At 41.6% G+C, this 16526-nt stretch overlaps 1 protein-coding gene across 1 annotated transcript in view; it reads right to left on the bottom strand.

Moving 5' to 3' along the window:
- The window catches only part of DKK2 (dickkopf WNT signaling pathway inhibitor 2), a gene marked incomplete at both ends in the record, with an annotated part of 36044 nt that extends 25015 nt beyond the window's left edge, over positions 1-11029 (bottom strand). The window contains one exon of the mRNA XM_082282440.1: positions 10772-11029. Coding sequence (XP_082138566.1) covers positions 10772-11029 — 258 coding nt within the window. The remainder of the gene's footprint in view (positions 1-10771) is intronic.
- Positions 11030-16526: the final 5497 nt, after the last annotated feature.

Below are 16526 nucleotides of genomic sequence, written 5' to 3'. Positions count from 1 at the left end.
CCATCTTACTAACAATGGTCAAAGCGTACAAGCACAAAGACTACCCCCGAAAAAGCTCGAACTAAAAAACCACTCACACACACACACACAAATGCACAAACTCTACAGCTTCAGAACCAAATACTGACCAGCTGACAGAGGAGCACTGGGGGTCAAACCAAGGAAAGAGAGAAAATCTAATCCAGAAACTGTCAGTCTGTGTTGTGCAATCTGTTTTCACAGAATCAGCTAAATCTGAACTCATGAATTCCACTTCAGCTTTTGCTCCTACCGCCCCTATATCCACAGTATCTGGGAAATGACTTAAACATGACTCTGGAGAACAGCATGGGACCGGGGCTTCCAAAAGGCCAAAGTCAATACGTTCATATATCAGAGACATGTGCCAGGGTAGCCGTCCCAGCTGCACAACACATGATGTGTCAACTGCTTTACATAGGGTGGGTCAGGAAGGGGCTCATTAAAGACAAGCTCTACAGCTCTCCTTGCAACATCTCGGCATCCTTGTCCAGTTTTACAGAGAAAAAAGAAAAGATGCTGGTTTAAGAAAAAAGTTACTCTGGATGAAGATTGGAATCCAGAGAGAAGGTCCAGAGTAACTGTGTCTGCTACATCAGATCAGATCTATCACTGATTTTTATATAATTATTTCATCATTGAGGGAACAGCATAAATTATTCTGATTTAACCTTTCTGTAATAATAATTGTAGCAAATTACTCTGATGACCAAATTTGGACTACCTTATATAGGTGATGAAAGAGAAGAGTAGTCCTTGTCCCTGAGCATTCATCGCACTGAGCCTCAGACAGACTATTTCCTCTGAATTTCTCTTGTGAATGGAAAAGACCATGACCCCCACCGCCCAAAGGCATGAAAAACATAATTCCCACTGGAAACATTCAGGGAATTAGGTACATAAATACATTTCAGGTTCATCCTATCTATAAAAAGGCGAAACCTCTGAGATGGCTTTCTGTGCAGAACTGTGTGGCACCTCTTAGATAAGAAGGGCAATAAAGCAGCACGTTTTGCAGAGCAAGGAGCTGAAGTGTAGTATTTCTGGGCAGCATGAACTTGTGTCTGTGGCCAAGTTTATTAGATGCATCTGCTGGAAAACAGTACTGGAGGGGAGTGAGTTACACCAATTTTGTTTGGGTACTGTATTGCCACCACCATTATGGATGTTACCCTCAGTGTACCTGAAAGCTGTTCCAAGCAAATTAAGATATCATCACATGACTGTTAAATAAACTAGTGTTTTCTCTCATTTCAGCCATCCTTGCCCTTCTCTTCTGACCCTTTAACTGTAAAATAGACTCCAATCCCACCAAACCTAAGAGTAACAAGGGCACCACAGATCTGGAACGCACACCCCACTATCACACCTGTTTTTACAATGTATGCACTGACTTGTAGTCATCTAAAACCTTTAAAACAGAGTTAAGGCAGTGCTATCCTACTCGCCTGTGTGTTCCTATTGGAAGAGGACCTTGTGGGTAACTCTCTGAGACAAGAGCCTGACAGCAGATACCCCCTCTATTGTTGAATGGCATCTTGGCTAACTCAGCCTGTGGCGCAAGCCTGTTTAGAAAAATCAGAGATTTTCAGAGTTCTAATCCCTCTTACAGACAATCTGCAGCCAATTTGCTGCTCTGTTTTTGCTTTATTTTTTAACAGGGCCTTAAAACATATTTTTCCTTAAAATGACAACGTTCTTTTCTGCCCTCTTTGTTCATGGGGCTTTGTGCACTCATAAACAGTTTAAGAGTTCCCTTCACACCTGCAGTGCACATGTGTGCCTGAAATAAAGATTCTCTTATCTATTCTTCACTGATAACTTAAGAGGATAGTGCTTAAGAAAAGGCTTCATCCTTGCAAATGTAATGGCCAAAACCAAACCCAAGTCCCAAACCTACAGCAGTGAAAGTGAGGCCAGCATGTCTGGGGAAGGAAGGATCCTCAAAGAGCAGAGAGGTTGAGAGGAAGACAAGCAGATCTGCACCACCTTTCCAAGTGGCAAATCCTGCTCAAGGACATAAGCACACCTCCTATACCATCTCAAGGTTTTGCTCCATCCTTTGTTGACGTTCCTGGGCTCTGTGTTGCTTATTTGGAAAATTGTGCCAAAAATGCTTCCCAGTTAGCATAATCTGAGCTATGCTGAAGCTGTGCTGCTACTCAAAATCCTCTTGCTCAGGAAATGCCCCCCGTGGACTTGTTTCCTCAGCAGGGATCGACATGCAATGGATTGTGGTGCTGTGACTTCTTGTCTGCCTCGTGCTGTTATAGCTCTGCTTGTGCTGACATCACTGACCAGCCCCAGCAGAGGAAAATCCTAAGCCAGCCTAACCACAGAACAGTTTGGGATTGGCAGGACTTTCCCACCCTCTTGCAGCTTAAGCATTGGTACAAAGTCTGAGAGAAAATTTTCTCCACAGAGAAAACCTTAATCTTCTGGTTAAACAACATCACAAACTACAATTTGATACTTAATAAACTGTTGTGAAGCTATAATACAAGTATTCACTTGGTCACTTATCCTTTTAGCAATAAAAACCAATTGGGACTGAAGTTCAGTGGCAATTTGTTGCAGCTGCTGTGGCCAGGACCCCCTCAGAAAGTAATTTCCAGAGGATTCTTCTTGTTAAAAAGCCATTTTCCTGGCGAGGAGTGGGATGTCTGGAAGATAGCAATGGGGACAAATCCAAGCACAGAAGTTTACAAGCATTCCTAAAGAGCATTTTAAAAACTCTGTATTTATTTAAACAATTAAAAAACACTTTTTGCAGCTAAGCAGTTTAGTACTACCACCAAACTATAAAGCAGAATTTTAAGCCTAGGCAGTTTTCCTCTCTACCTGTAAGATGACACGAAGCAGCATCAACATTTGGCTCCACATGGAGAAAGTGTGGAGAGAGGATGGCAACCTCCTGTTTTCATGGTCCTTCCTTGGTTCCCAAAATTTCCATTCTTCATTTCTGCCCTACACCCACTCTCCCCCCCTACCAAAGGAATTGGATGTGAATAATATACAAATGGAAATTTAATTTTGTTGGGAGTAACAGCAACTGAACAGGTCTGAAGGAACAACTTTCAGTCTCCCTGGGCAACCCCATAGTGTTCAGCTCACACATAGTGGTTGGTTATGTGAGTCACCATTATTGCTACCTGAGTGGATGATAAACTGAAATTTAAGAATGGAACGTCTGGTAAAACATGACCATTTGCTATCTCCTGTCTCCTTCCTGCCCTCCTGAAGAACGATGGGGAGATGATGTTTGAAAAAGAAAGAAAGGACCCACCCAGTACTCCTACCAAATGGAGAGTAAAAGAATCATAGCTCAGTCTCTGTATGGGCAACCTAAAAGCCAAAAAAGATAGAGAGAAGCACAAACTTTTATTTTTTAAGGTAGAAAACAGCATCCTGTGTCCACAACAAACTGGGTGGGAGGGCTCTGCACTCTCATTTTCAAGCCAAAAGAAAATAAACAAGGAAATATGGCAAGTACCCTGCAGTATATACTAACCCTGACAAGTCAGGCCACAGCAGAAAGTCCAGTTTAGTATCTTTTCAGACTGTCAAGAAGACGTGCACCATTTTCTGTTGGAACATATAGCAAAGAAACCAAAAACCAAATCAACAACCAAACAATTCTGGAAGCTACCTTGCTCTGTGCAAAAGGAAAAATAAAGGAGATCTTCCCCCATCAGATGCATTACTTTCCCTAATGTTGTTCTAGTTAAGTATGAGATTCCAATAATAGAAGTTTCCTACTGCAACATAAACGTATTGTGTTCGCAGTTCCTTTAAGAGATCTCCAATATAGTAATTTCGGATTGCAGAGAGGAGATCATGCTGACAGCAAGTCACTGCTTTTCTCAAGGCAAGCTGCCAAAACACGTAGAACTGAACCCTGTCCTCTCATTCACTGGACCGATAAATATGCTTTTAAAAGCATGCACAGCCTGGTTCACACTTACATGATGCACAGAGAATGAGGCAGAGGGCTTGCAGAGTGAAGCAACACCTCATTCCCAAGCATGTGCAGAGCAGTCTGCCTTTGCTTACTGCTAAAAATGCTAAACCAGTGCCATTTGCACTACACATGTGCAACATGCATGTCTCAAAGATTCATTACTATGCATATGAAAATTCAATCATATCAAAGCTTAGCTTTAAGAAAGTCCCAAGGGGCTGAACTGTGTGCTTATGTGCTTTGAGGGGGGAAAACCCAACAACTTTTAAGCATATTTTTTTCTTTTTCATAGCATTGCTCTGCTCTTTCCGTTAGAAAGAACAACATAGCTGCTGAATGAGTGAACTCCATGTTCCCATTGTGTGTTTGTATCCATTTATTTTCATAACTCAAGTTCTGTTTGTGTGGACACAAATGTATAAATCATAGATGGATTTAAGGTTGATCCCAAGAAAACTGTAACTAAGATGAACAAACCTCATTATTTTATTTGAAGATTGCTGTGATTTAGTATTATGCTGTCCTTTAGTATGAACATATGTATCCTTTTAAGCCGTGTCTCTCTCTCTACTCTAACACTACTTTCTGTAGCCCATTCTAGAGCAAAGGATTCTGCAATTAGCTTGGAAGTATCATAAATCCATCTATTTTCACATTTCATTATAATTTGAAAATTGCTTGATGTTCACTAAAATTTCCTTTAGAATAAATTTGACCTTCAACCAAAAAAGGAAAAAAATTACACTAAAGAAAAGTGATGGTTTGGGGACACACACTGCCATTGTACATCCTATACTTGATGAATAGAGAAGAGATGACGGTTCACGGTCTCTAATGAAAATAAAAATTTTTGCAGGAAAACATAATTTTAAAAGAGTAGGAAAACAAACCTTCTGATCTTCCTGGCTTTTGTATTGCCTTTCATATCCATGGATATGAAGTTCATAGAAGCTTGCTATAGGTTTCAACCTAAAAGTACCAGAAACACAGCCTAGAACACAGCAGTAAAAGACAGAGGTTTAAATAGAATCATCGTCAGTTCACTAAAAAAAGAGTAAATATAAAATTCTTAATACACTTGGAGTTTTACCAATGCAGGAAAAGCAGAACGGTGGCTTCTAGCTTTCTCCACCATGTCTGTGGTGTCATACAAACTTCAGCTCCTCAAACCCATCATAAATGTTTCATGACTGTGGTGCCAAAACCAACACAAAGCTCCACAGCATCAGACAGGACACGGTGACAAGCCCCGTGGCAATGATGGGCCAAGCAGGGGCTGCTGGCTCTGAGGGTGTTCCACCACACCCTGATTCCTGCTGGCCACAACCAGTGTGTGCACGTGGGCAGTAGCATGAACTCGGTAGGGACTTAGGTGAGCACATGCAGGAGGGAAAGTTCTCTGCTTTGAAGGTGTTCTCCAAATTAACATTTTTACATATGTACAAAACTTGTTTGGATATACTTAAAAAAATCAGCAGAGATACAAAACCTGGAGAAGAAAGCAGTGCTGGAAAAACAAACAGAAGCAGAAGCTTCATGGTGCTCCTCCTTTGCAGAGTTAAATTCCTCCTGAACTACATTTCCAGGGTGAGGCATTTGTAAGTACAAGTGTAAAAGGACCAAAGGCTCTACTGACAAGCCATGAGATACGAAGTGCTTGCAAGATACATCCGGTGTTGAGATAATTAAGATCAAAATTAAACTTGTGCTATATTTGCATCTGCAAAGCATCAGTTAATCAAACATAATGAGTTAATCAGACTTACTTTTCTGAGGGGAAAATTTAATCATGCTTCATCATCTTCCATGTTGTCATTAAGCTCTGACAGACTTTCCATACAGAAACTGACTCTTTCCAAGTACTTGCACACCCAGCAGCATATGAAGTTCCAGAAATTTTCTAGGCATTGTTGCAAAGCTAATAGGAAATACTTGTAGTAAAGCTACTTTATAGGAGCTTTTGCTCTATATTATGAAGTCAGTTAATAATAACTATTTGAAGGAGACACCAAGGATGACCCAGGAAGGAGATAATACTCTGCATCCCATTTTTTGCAATTAAGAGAGAAGCCAGTAGGTTATTTAGCAAGACTGCTGCCAGTAAACCAGTATGTCACCCAGATTTCTAACACCAAATGGCAAGAGCAAAGAATTAGTTCTCTGGTGACCTCTGCAGATTTAGCAATTCTGTATTTTTTTTAAATTAAAAAAAAAAAAGAACAAAAGGCAGCTATTGCTGGATGTAATTTCTAGTTATTTTAATTAATTTATTTTTAATCCCATGAAGAAATAATTTTTTACTGTCTTGGTTGCCAGCTATTTAAGATATTGTGGTTACATTTTTGGTGTCTTTGGTACATTTTATTGTAACATTGTCAGGGTGCTGCATTCAATTACTACATCTCATGCTGTTTTACTCGCTACAAAGCATCATCCAAACATTTTCTAGCAAATCCTTGTGGGTAACTATGTCCTGTCCAAGAAACGCATGTATGTCCGTGTGTTAATAGGTATGAGATCAGTATCAAATTAGTCATTTGAATAAATGCCTCTTTGGTTTGGTTTCTGTGGTCTCAAACTTCTTAGCTCAAGCTGCAATAGAGTTTAAAAAAAATAAACATGTCTTTAACATTAAACCAAGTGCGTTTGGAATACTAAGGCTTATCTGATAGCTGTCTGTTGTGTCTCTGCCGCAGCAAAACTTGTCCCGGATTTCCACTCCTCTCTCCCTTTTCCAGACATCATTATGTCTTAGTCAGCCCCATGGATATTCCAGTTCCCTCTCCTGGATGTCCCAGTTCTTCCCCTCATTGCCACTGCTCCCAGCATGTGCATGGGGAAGGGATTGTCTCAATGGGAAGCACAGACCCAAACAGCTATGGACCAGCAAAGGGACAAAGGGAATGAGAGACACATCTTGCTGGGGAATGAGCTGAAAAAACGGCTTGTAGCCAGTAGGTGAGAAGGGGAGAAATAATAGCACCCATGGATTAAAGAAGGAAAACAGCTGGAAATAAAGTCACAGCTCACCAGATCTTTAAAGGTGGTTGAGTGTGAAGGCATGCAAATCCCAGCATTGATAGAGGGGACAAGTCTCAGAAGAGAGAGGGCACTACAGCCCAGAGGCAAGAAGTCCAAAAGATGGTGAAGTGAATTAAAGAGGCTACAAAGTCATCAACCGGGAATCTGCGGAATGGCTACGCTTTTCAATCACCATACAATATGTTCTATTTTTCCTTTCCAGTTGCATCTCTGTAGTTGAGCTAAAGCACTCACATGGGAGAGTTTGCCCAATCACAGTGGAAGCTATAGCTAACACACAGAAAAATTAATCTATCTTCACTGTCAATTATGACCCTATTCACTGTATCATATTTATCTAGAGAGGGAATATATCCGGAACACTCTCACAGAGAGGTCAGAGAACTGACGTGTTGGATGTCCCTAGAAGCATTTCTCTACATCAAGTTTTGAAAGAAAATAAATAGCTGACAGTATATAATCCTGACCCCCCAAAGTAACCTAGATTAGCATGCACAGTACAGTACTATTTCTGAGCATATTTTTCCCTTGTGCAAACGCTGTAGATACTTTCTGATTCTCTGGGAAATTGGGGAAACATTAACAGTTTACAGAAAAGGAAAAGGAGGAATGACAGTAAAGAACAGTGAAGAGAATGAAATCTCACATCAGTGCTTCTCATTCTCTGCTGATCCAAGGCAGTAAAGGGAATAAGAACAGAAAATAAATAATATTCCTCAGAAAGACATAAAAATGTTAAGTCTTACTAAAATCCACATTTGCCCCGCCAGTCTCTCTGCAAGCTGGATCAGCTTGCTTTGCTCATGTGAGTATTTTCATTAATTTGAACTGGAACTTTGCCTGACGAGAGAGCTCTGGATCTTCCCTTTCTGGGCAGAAGCACTGTAACTACCAGCTGAAAAACATCAACACTTCAGATAAGCCATGAACTATTGTATCAGTTGATTTATTGCTGATTAAACACTCCCAAGTTGTTCCTAGTCCCGAGAATTAACATAATTGGAAAGCAAATAGGTTGTAGGCTGATGGTCCTTTCATCAGTTTTGGTGATTTCCACCACGTGTATGTGCAGAGCTGAAAGCACAGCTCAGAGCCATCACAACAGCAAAATTCTATTAATTTTTCTTTAACTTGCACATCCTTGGTCCTTACTAAAACTATTTCCTAGTGGTAAACAAGACACTCAACTCACCATCTAATGTTGCCAAGGTACAAAAGACACTTACTTTGAGACATTACAAATTCCACTAATTCAACAGATTGTTTTAGAAAGAAAAGCATAGGCCTGCTCTTTTGCAAGTGGCATGGTAAACCTCAGTGCAAAGTCCCATAATCTAAACAAATTAAGCACTAACATAATAAGAGAGTACTTTAAAAAAGATTATGAAAATGCCATGTCAAATGGTTGATATGCGTGACACCACTGTTAAAAAACGCAGCGGCTTACCAGCCCTACAGCTGGAAGTATCACCAAAGAGAAAACATTCTCACAAAAGATACTCCTTTTTCTCTTTCCTTTTCTCTTTTCTTTTCTTTTCTTTTTTCTTTTCTTTCCTTTCCTTCTCTTTCTTCCCTCTCTTTTCTTTCCTTTTCATTTCTTCTCCTCTCTTCCCTCTCTTTTCCTTTCTTCTCTTTTTTCTCCTCTCTTTTATTTTCCTCTCTTTTCCTCTCTTTCATTTTGTTTTCATTGTCTTTTCCATTATTTTCTTCTTTTTATTGCAATTCTGAGTTAACTGTGTTGCTTCAGGCAGATGGCCAAAAGTAGCATCTAGAATTATTGGGAGCAAATCTGTGTCATTTTCACATACATCTGTGTGAGGCCACACAGGATCTGGGGACAGAATCTCAGGGAGAGAGGGTAAATTCAGTGCTGACAGCCCTTGATGGGAGGTCAGGTTTCGCTCCCTGGGAGTCACAGCCACCAATTCTCTGGGGGTCTTTGCTTATGCTACAAACATGAAATCTTAACATGCATGACGTCTCTTCTACCACTACAGATACTTACAGTGCTGTCTTTCACTTGAAGTGTGCCTTGTGAGTTCAAGCCAGTAACTAAAAGCCCCCAGAAAATCCCAGTCCAGGCTGGCAAGTTAGGGGCAAATGTTGCAAATACAACTGATGGGCAGCACAAATTGTTTTTCAGGAACTGGGTGAATTACAATCAATTCTTGTCAACATTGCGCTGAATACACAGTGAAGCGCTGAGGATGCTGTACACAGCGGAAGGTGGCAAGACCTCCCCAAAAGGCAAAGGCTGTGCAGCACAGACTCACAAAACTCACAAGACTGCTAACACTCAGTGGGAAAATAGGACCTGTATTTTGACATTTTGTGAACACATTGAAAACAAAAGAAAATCCAAGGAGAACACATATATCTCCTCAAGGTGATTTAACAGAGTAATTAGTACAACGTGAACTAGAAAAGAGCAGAGTACTTTAGTAATACAAAACATCATCACAGCATCTCTTGTTAAACTTTGCTTAGAGGTAAGGAGAGGCAACCAAATTCTGGGTAAATTATAAAACAGTTGAGTGGCTAGGGAAAGAAAGCTTGGAGTAGTTTAAAAACAAATTTCTCACATGCAAAAATTAAAACTACCACTACTGTTATTAAGCCTGCACACAAAACCAAATGATAACATTCAATTATTAGGAAGCTGATGCGAAACACTTTGGCAAGTTCAGTGGATTACTTGAATTTTCAGCTTCTCTGCTGCTATAAGGAAAATTTAAGCAAGTACAGACCCTTCAGGCATTGAGCATTTTGCCTTTTTAGTGCTGAATGTTGGCAGCTCTGTTGCTGCTACACTCTTGCTTATGAAAAGCAGCTGCATTTAGAGATAGTAATAAGACCCTATAAAATCTGTATTTTTTGAAGAAGTCTACCTCCTTCCACATCACAACCTGCAACATTCATACCATCCAAGTTAAGACTTAAGAGGGAAGCACAGGACTGATGGCTTAAAATGTTGCTTTATACCTTAGCACAAAGATAGTTGAATGAAGATTATTTTCTACCAGACTTTCTACCTGCACATTTCCAGCCAGTGTAGAGAGGAAAGAAGACTGCACAAGCAAGTCAGGGTATTTTTTTTCCCCCCCGTAATCTTTTTTTTCTATAACCTTTTCTCTCTTCTTTACATTCAAAGTCTCATAACCAAATAAAATTTCCACAACCACTATATTGTGGACAAGCATATTGTGTACAAGAAACCTAGAATTTGTTTTCTGTCTTACTAAACAAATGACTATACCTTAAACTATACCGCTTGCATATCATGCTTTTTTATTCTCACCAAGGATCAAGACACCAAAGATCAACTAGCCAGGTGTGATTTCTAAAACCAAGTTTGTTTCACTGCTGTGAAGTTTTACTTCACGTTCAAATTTTCCTCACCTATTCAAATTCAACTCATTTATTGTCTTGAGGGTCAACAAGAAATTTCTTCCTTTGCTTCTGGCAGCCTTTTGAAACAAAGAAATGCTGAAGATAACAGTTTTTTAGATTGCTCTTTCTTCCATCAGTTATTAACCATTAGAGAGAAATGAATGGTTTAAACCTCCCAACTCCCACTTGCACAATTCTTAACACCAATTATGAGATGATATTGTCCCAGGAAAGCCCAATGTAGTAAATTAATTAATTTAGCACATTAAAGCTCTGGAAACAATGTGGGGGAAAGACTAGCAATTATTTACATACAGTACACAGATGGACAGACACTCGAGCAATGAAGTGATGTCCTACCTCTCCTTGCCGGTGATAGTGCTTGGGAGGTTTTCCCATCTGCTCTAGCATTTTGCCCTTCTTACTGCTAGCAAGCATCAGTCCCTGGTGGATGCCTGTAGATCTGTTGGTTGCCTGAGTTGGAGCCTCCCCCATCAGGGTGGACTTGATGGAGTTCACCTTGGAGCTGGAGCTGTCTAGCTGGGAGCTCTCCACGATCAGGACCGCGGCTAGTAAGAGGAGACAGCAGGAGCACTTATTCCACATCAGCACGATCATCTCCCCTCCCCCAAAAGGATTATTTTTTTTTCTCCTTTTTTTTTTTTTTTTTCTTTTTTTTTTTGGCAATGAAAACAGGAGCGGGGGGAAAGTTTTTAAAAATATCTCCTGAAGTTGTTACGGAAGCAACGGATTTCAAAGCCACTCAAGGAACTGCTGTTTTGAGAGACACGGGAGAAAAATAATTTTAAAAAAGAATCCCCTAGGAAAAGGAAAAAAAAAGTGTCAAGTCTATAGGCACTGAGCAACAGTCAGGTCTGTGATGTCTTTTTCCTCCAGGTCCTCGAGAAGTCCAGGCAGTTCTTTAGAAACTGAGAGCAATAAGCTGCGAGGAAACTGCACCCGGGCAGCTCCCCGCCAGCGCAGGCACCAGCACGTTTGCTAAAGCTTCAGAGGAAGAGTGAGCGAGTTACTTCCCCCCACTCCTCCTTCTCTTGCTCCTCAAGCCAGCAGAGAGGAAACTCAAACCAGATCCAATCCAAGCAGCACCGGCAAAAGCTGGGCTTAGTTTTCTTTCACTCTCTCTCCCCCCTCTTTACTTTTTATTCCCCTCCTCCTTTTTCTGTCTTTTGCCTCAGCCTCTGCAGTCAGCAGGAGTGAAAGCGTCCCGTCTCCTCCTACTCTTCCTCCTCCTCCTCCTCTCCTCCTCCTCCTGCAGCCCGGCCGGTGCGGGGCGAAGGGTTCTGGGCATCCGGCGGCGGGAGAGCCCCGGGACCGGCCCCACCCGCGGCGGGAGCGCCGGGACCCGGCAGGGGAGGCAGAGCCCCCTTCGGGCTTCCTGCGCTGCTGCCCCTCGCACTCGGTGGTCTCGCAGTCTCCCGCTGGCCCCCTTATTATTACAGCAGCGGGTGCCCCTCCGCAGCCCCCCTCCCCGGGCGGGACACGCCGCGCAGCGACTTCCATCCCCTCCGTCCCCCCTTTCCCCCCGCCTGGCGGGTTCCCCCTCTCTCCGGCGGGGTCAGCCCGGGCCGGGCGTGCCCCGCTCCCGGCTGCGGCTCCTGCCTTGCCCAGCCCCGCTCAGAGGCTCAGGCCCGCCGTGCCCCCTCCTCGGCACCGGGCTGCCACACTGGGACGTGTGTCGGGGTGCTCCAGCTCCCCGAAACGCCAGGACGCGCAAAACCCGTCATTCCCGCAGAGCTGGGAGGGCGTGGGGCCGGCAGGTGAATCCTGCCAAGCCTGGTGCCGGAGCCAGCGGAGTCCGCTGCCCGAATTAAGGGCATGTCCAGCCTAGAAGGCTGTGCTGCACTGCTCCCGCACCTGACCCTTTTTAGTGCCACAGAGACACCGTCAACGCAAGATACTTACTTTGTCTCCTCCTTCTTTCTTTGGCATAGGCACACTCCGATTGTCACAAAATCCCCAAGTGCTACGAACTACACCCACACCAGCCAAGGCATCACCTTGCTGGAGCACCAAAACAGCGCGTTTCAGAAAAAGGAAGGTAAACAGGGACACAGAGCATAAATTTAACAGAACTGTACAGCTCTTAACTTTTCCCCGCAAAAGATCTAGAACAAAGCAGAGAACATCACCATGCGGCTCTTGGTTACTGCAGTGAAGAAGCTACAAGCCCGTGTCTTTCTCCTGGACATGTGAAGTGGGGTGGAGGGAACAAAAGATGGTGAGGGGAGCAGCGTTCTTGCTGTCCCACGTGTTCTTGTATGAACATTACCTTGTCTGGGAACAGTGAAGAGAATTTTCATGCTTTTCCCCTCTTCTGAAGGGTCCTTCCTCTAATCTATCAATCATTTCCTGTTACTCTACCCCTTTTGCACACTAGAAGGGGTGGAAGAAGAAATGTGCACTTGAAATGTCATTTATTCTAAATCAATTGCCGTGCAAACGGCAGCTGCCAAGGCAAGAAAAACCAGAAAGGAGCCAGGCGCTGTTTTGGCCTCCCGTGTTGCTGCTCCCGCACAGTGAGCGGAAGCCCTCCTGAGGACGTGGGAGCTCTCTGCAGGAATGCTCCAGGAACCACACCACCTTGGATAAGGTTTTTCAAATGTTGTCTAGCTAGTGTCATGTGACTGCTAGCAATGTGTCATAACGTTATGGGTTGTATTATATCAAACAGACCATCTTGTGAAGAGTGGAGTCATTTGTGTCTTTTTCCACAGCTCAAACCTTAGAATTGTTTGAGAGGATTTAAACCCATCTCCTGTGGCAGCTTTTGGGTTTTTTTATCTTCCTTATCAAACGATCTCTTACTTTAGGGGATCACTACTATTTTTTTTCTTAAGTAACAATTGAAATGACATATCAGCCCCAAGACGGACTTCTAAACTCTTTGCTAAAGAGTATGGCACTTGTTCTGACTCAGGCTTCAAATGAGTTCATGTTTACTGGGTTTGAAACTGGAAGAAATTTTATTGCACTCAATTTCAAAAACTTAGGTTCAGAATTAAAATTTGATTTTTTTCTGTACTCAGCTTGGCAAAGAGCGAAGAATGAAAAAAAATCCCCAAGTTTGCCTTCTTCACAGCATTTCCTTTTTTTTTCTATCTTTGTGCAGCCTTAAATAAACTAAAATTACCTTTCTGACTTCATCCTTGGTAATGCTTGAAGACATTTTTATGGAAATGTTTCCAAGAAATCAGAAAGCAATTTGCAGTTTCACAGGAAAGAGATTTAAGCCATTGTTTTTTGATTGCTTTTGACTTGGCTTTTGACACCCAGCCCTCATGATGCCTCAGCCCTGCTAAATCCAAAAGCAAACAGCTATCAGTGCTCACAGGAAAAGCTCTAATACGTAATGTCATGAAAAGTTGTTATCTCACCTGTGTTTCTCTTACCCAGGAAGGAAGACAAGTTTTTAAGTCAGTGGTAGAGTATTATCCACCAGAGTTTCTTGGAATAAGGGAAGATGACAAAGCGAACAAAATAATTTGATGAGACATGCAAAGAAAATTCATGACAATAAAACCACAATACGATGACCTCATGCAAATATCATACAGCTCTTCTTGAAATAAATGGACATGTGTGGTACTAAAAGAGGCACACAGCACTTAAAGGATCAGATAGTAAGAAGACTCTAAATTAATTATATGTATGTCTATTAATACCTTATTAAAATTTTTACTTACGTTAATAAATGTAAAATGCAAGCCACATTACCAGTCCTTAGATGTAAATAAAAAAGATCCTGTATATTCATAACATCTAGAAATTTGAAGAAAACTGGGGAGGAATGATCAAAACTTTTCAGCTATCTCAGAGGAGGTACCCCAAACTCATTTTGTCAATCAGTCCAGATTCAGTGAAGTATGAAGTTCCTCAGTCAGTTGTATTCAACTAAGTTTCCAGGCATTAATTTAAATATAGTGGGAATAGAAATGGGTAACTTTCCAACAGGGCAAGACCTATCTTGTGACTCATTGCTCTGAAGGGAAGATATTTCACAGCATATCTGGGGAAATGGAAACAGGTTTTGCTTTTATACCCCGAGAGACATTTCCCTCCAGAGGAAGCAACAACCCACTTCACTGCAGGGCAGTGATACCAACAGGATAGTCAAGACCACAGAAAGCAGAAGTAGATGGGCAGGACACTAAATCTGTGTTGGGGAGGAGCTTTTATTTTTCTCCCTTTAACAAAAGCATGATACATAGGTATACTTGTAGAGAAACAAACTATTAGGTAGTTTGATGGGAGTTTTTTTGTTTTGTTCCCTCCCCCCACCCCCCCAACTTTTAACTAGCATTCAACCCATGCCTTCTCTACCTCAAACTGGTCAAATACAGACTTACAAATGGAAGTGTAAATTTCCTATGGTCCTCATTGCAGCAAACCCTGATGTACCTCAGAGTCTGTTTCACAATATCCACTTAAATAGACAGTATGGAGGCAAAAAAAAATCAAGAAGCATCTCTGCTTTTCATTATGACTGTGACATTACAGTCAAGGTTTTGCGAAACATCAAGAACTTCTAAAATATTAAAATGCACATCCTGTTTCTCCATGGGACTCCCCTACCAGAGAACCAGCCACAAAAAACTGTGGCCAAGTGCATGGAGTGCACAAAGCAGAGGTTGTCACACTACAGACCACACAGAAACACAGTTTACCTCTAAGCTCTCCACTAAGTTTGGATGCCTGTCCTGGAAAAGGTAAGGCCCACATACTTTGTGTGTGTTTAGTCGAACGTCCCAGAGCAATACAGTACATTGTGCCCAAAAGGACACTTTTGCAGATGACCATAGAGAATAATGGAAGTAGCACTACTCCAAAAAACCACAGTCAATGTGCTACATCACATGTGGGAAGGTCACGAGAAATCTCTCACCAAGTACCATCCTGCAGGGACTGAACGTGCTCCTCAACATTGCATACATAACCACAAATTTTCCTGGGATCCTACAGAGGTGGCACTTATCCCTCAACTCAGGATATGTTCCACATTAACTGCTGTTTCTTCCTGAAGAATTCCAGTAGGCAGAAGGAGGGGCTGTGCTGGTTACAACCCGGGCACAGAAGCTTGACAGCCAAGAGAGCCACGCTCATTAAACGCTAGTGAGACCTCCAGTGCAAACACTGAGAACTACATCAATGGGCCGCAAGTGGTCAGTTCTCCTTTCATGATAAAAGGCATATTTATTTCAATACAGAAATGTGCATTTGTATCTCTTTGGAGCTAAATTAGCATGCTTTCTGTAAGAAACATAGGGTTTTTTTCATTTGTCTAATTTGCACCTGTGCAGAGAAGACACACCACAGAGATTCTCTTAATTTCTAAACTAGGTATTCATACCCTGAGCAAATGTTGGAGGTTTAAATGGTTCAAACACACACTTCTATTTCAAAAATGCTTTGGTGTTTCTTTTAATTAAATTTGTTTATAAATTTAATGAGAAAATTGAGTGGCCTTAAGCAAACAAAGGTTTTATAGAATCTTTCCAGTTCTACCATTTATTCTTGACAAAAAAATGCATAAAATTTATTTAAATTTGGGGTATTTTCTTTGAAAAATATCAATATTTTAATTCTTTTTCTACTGTCTCTTTATTTTTCTTTGCCAGGGAGTTCCATTAAATTAATTGGAGGCCTTTTTTCATTTTTCTTGGGAGGAGAATAGGATTTGGCAGGGCGTGTGGGGGGGGAGAGTGTCAGGAAAGACATGGAAGAGACAAGTAACTTTTTTTCCTCTTGCTTCCCCCTCCTTTGACTATGAAAGTTTTAAAAGAGGAAATATTTGGAATGAGCAGAATTTAGCAGAAGTCGAGACAAAGCAAGAAATGAAGGAACACAAGAAATGAATATATTCAATTTAAAGACAAAAGGGAAATAGGATGTAGTGAGGAGATCCTTTACCTGACCTCCTCCAAAGGGCCAAAATCACACACCGTAAATGTAAAATACTATGGGCCACATTACAATCCTGTGTATTTTACAGTATCTATATTTTTAAGCCACATGACTTTAGTTGAACACTTCTTGATTTACACCAGCTTTAGGTCAGTTTAATGTCCTATGTTTTTCTTTCCCTTAAACAAACAAA

This window comes from Coloeus monedula (assembly GCF_965178545.1).
Source record: "Coloeus monedula genome assembly, chromosome: 5".
Lineage (NCBI taxonomy): Eukaryota > Metazoa > Chordata > Aves > Passeriformes > Corvidae > Coloeus > Coloeus monedula.
This window is presented reverse-complemented; position numbering and strand designations above follow the sequence as displayed.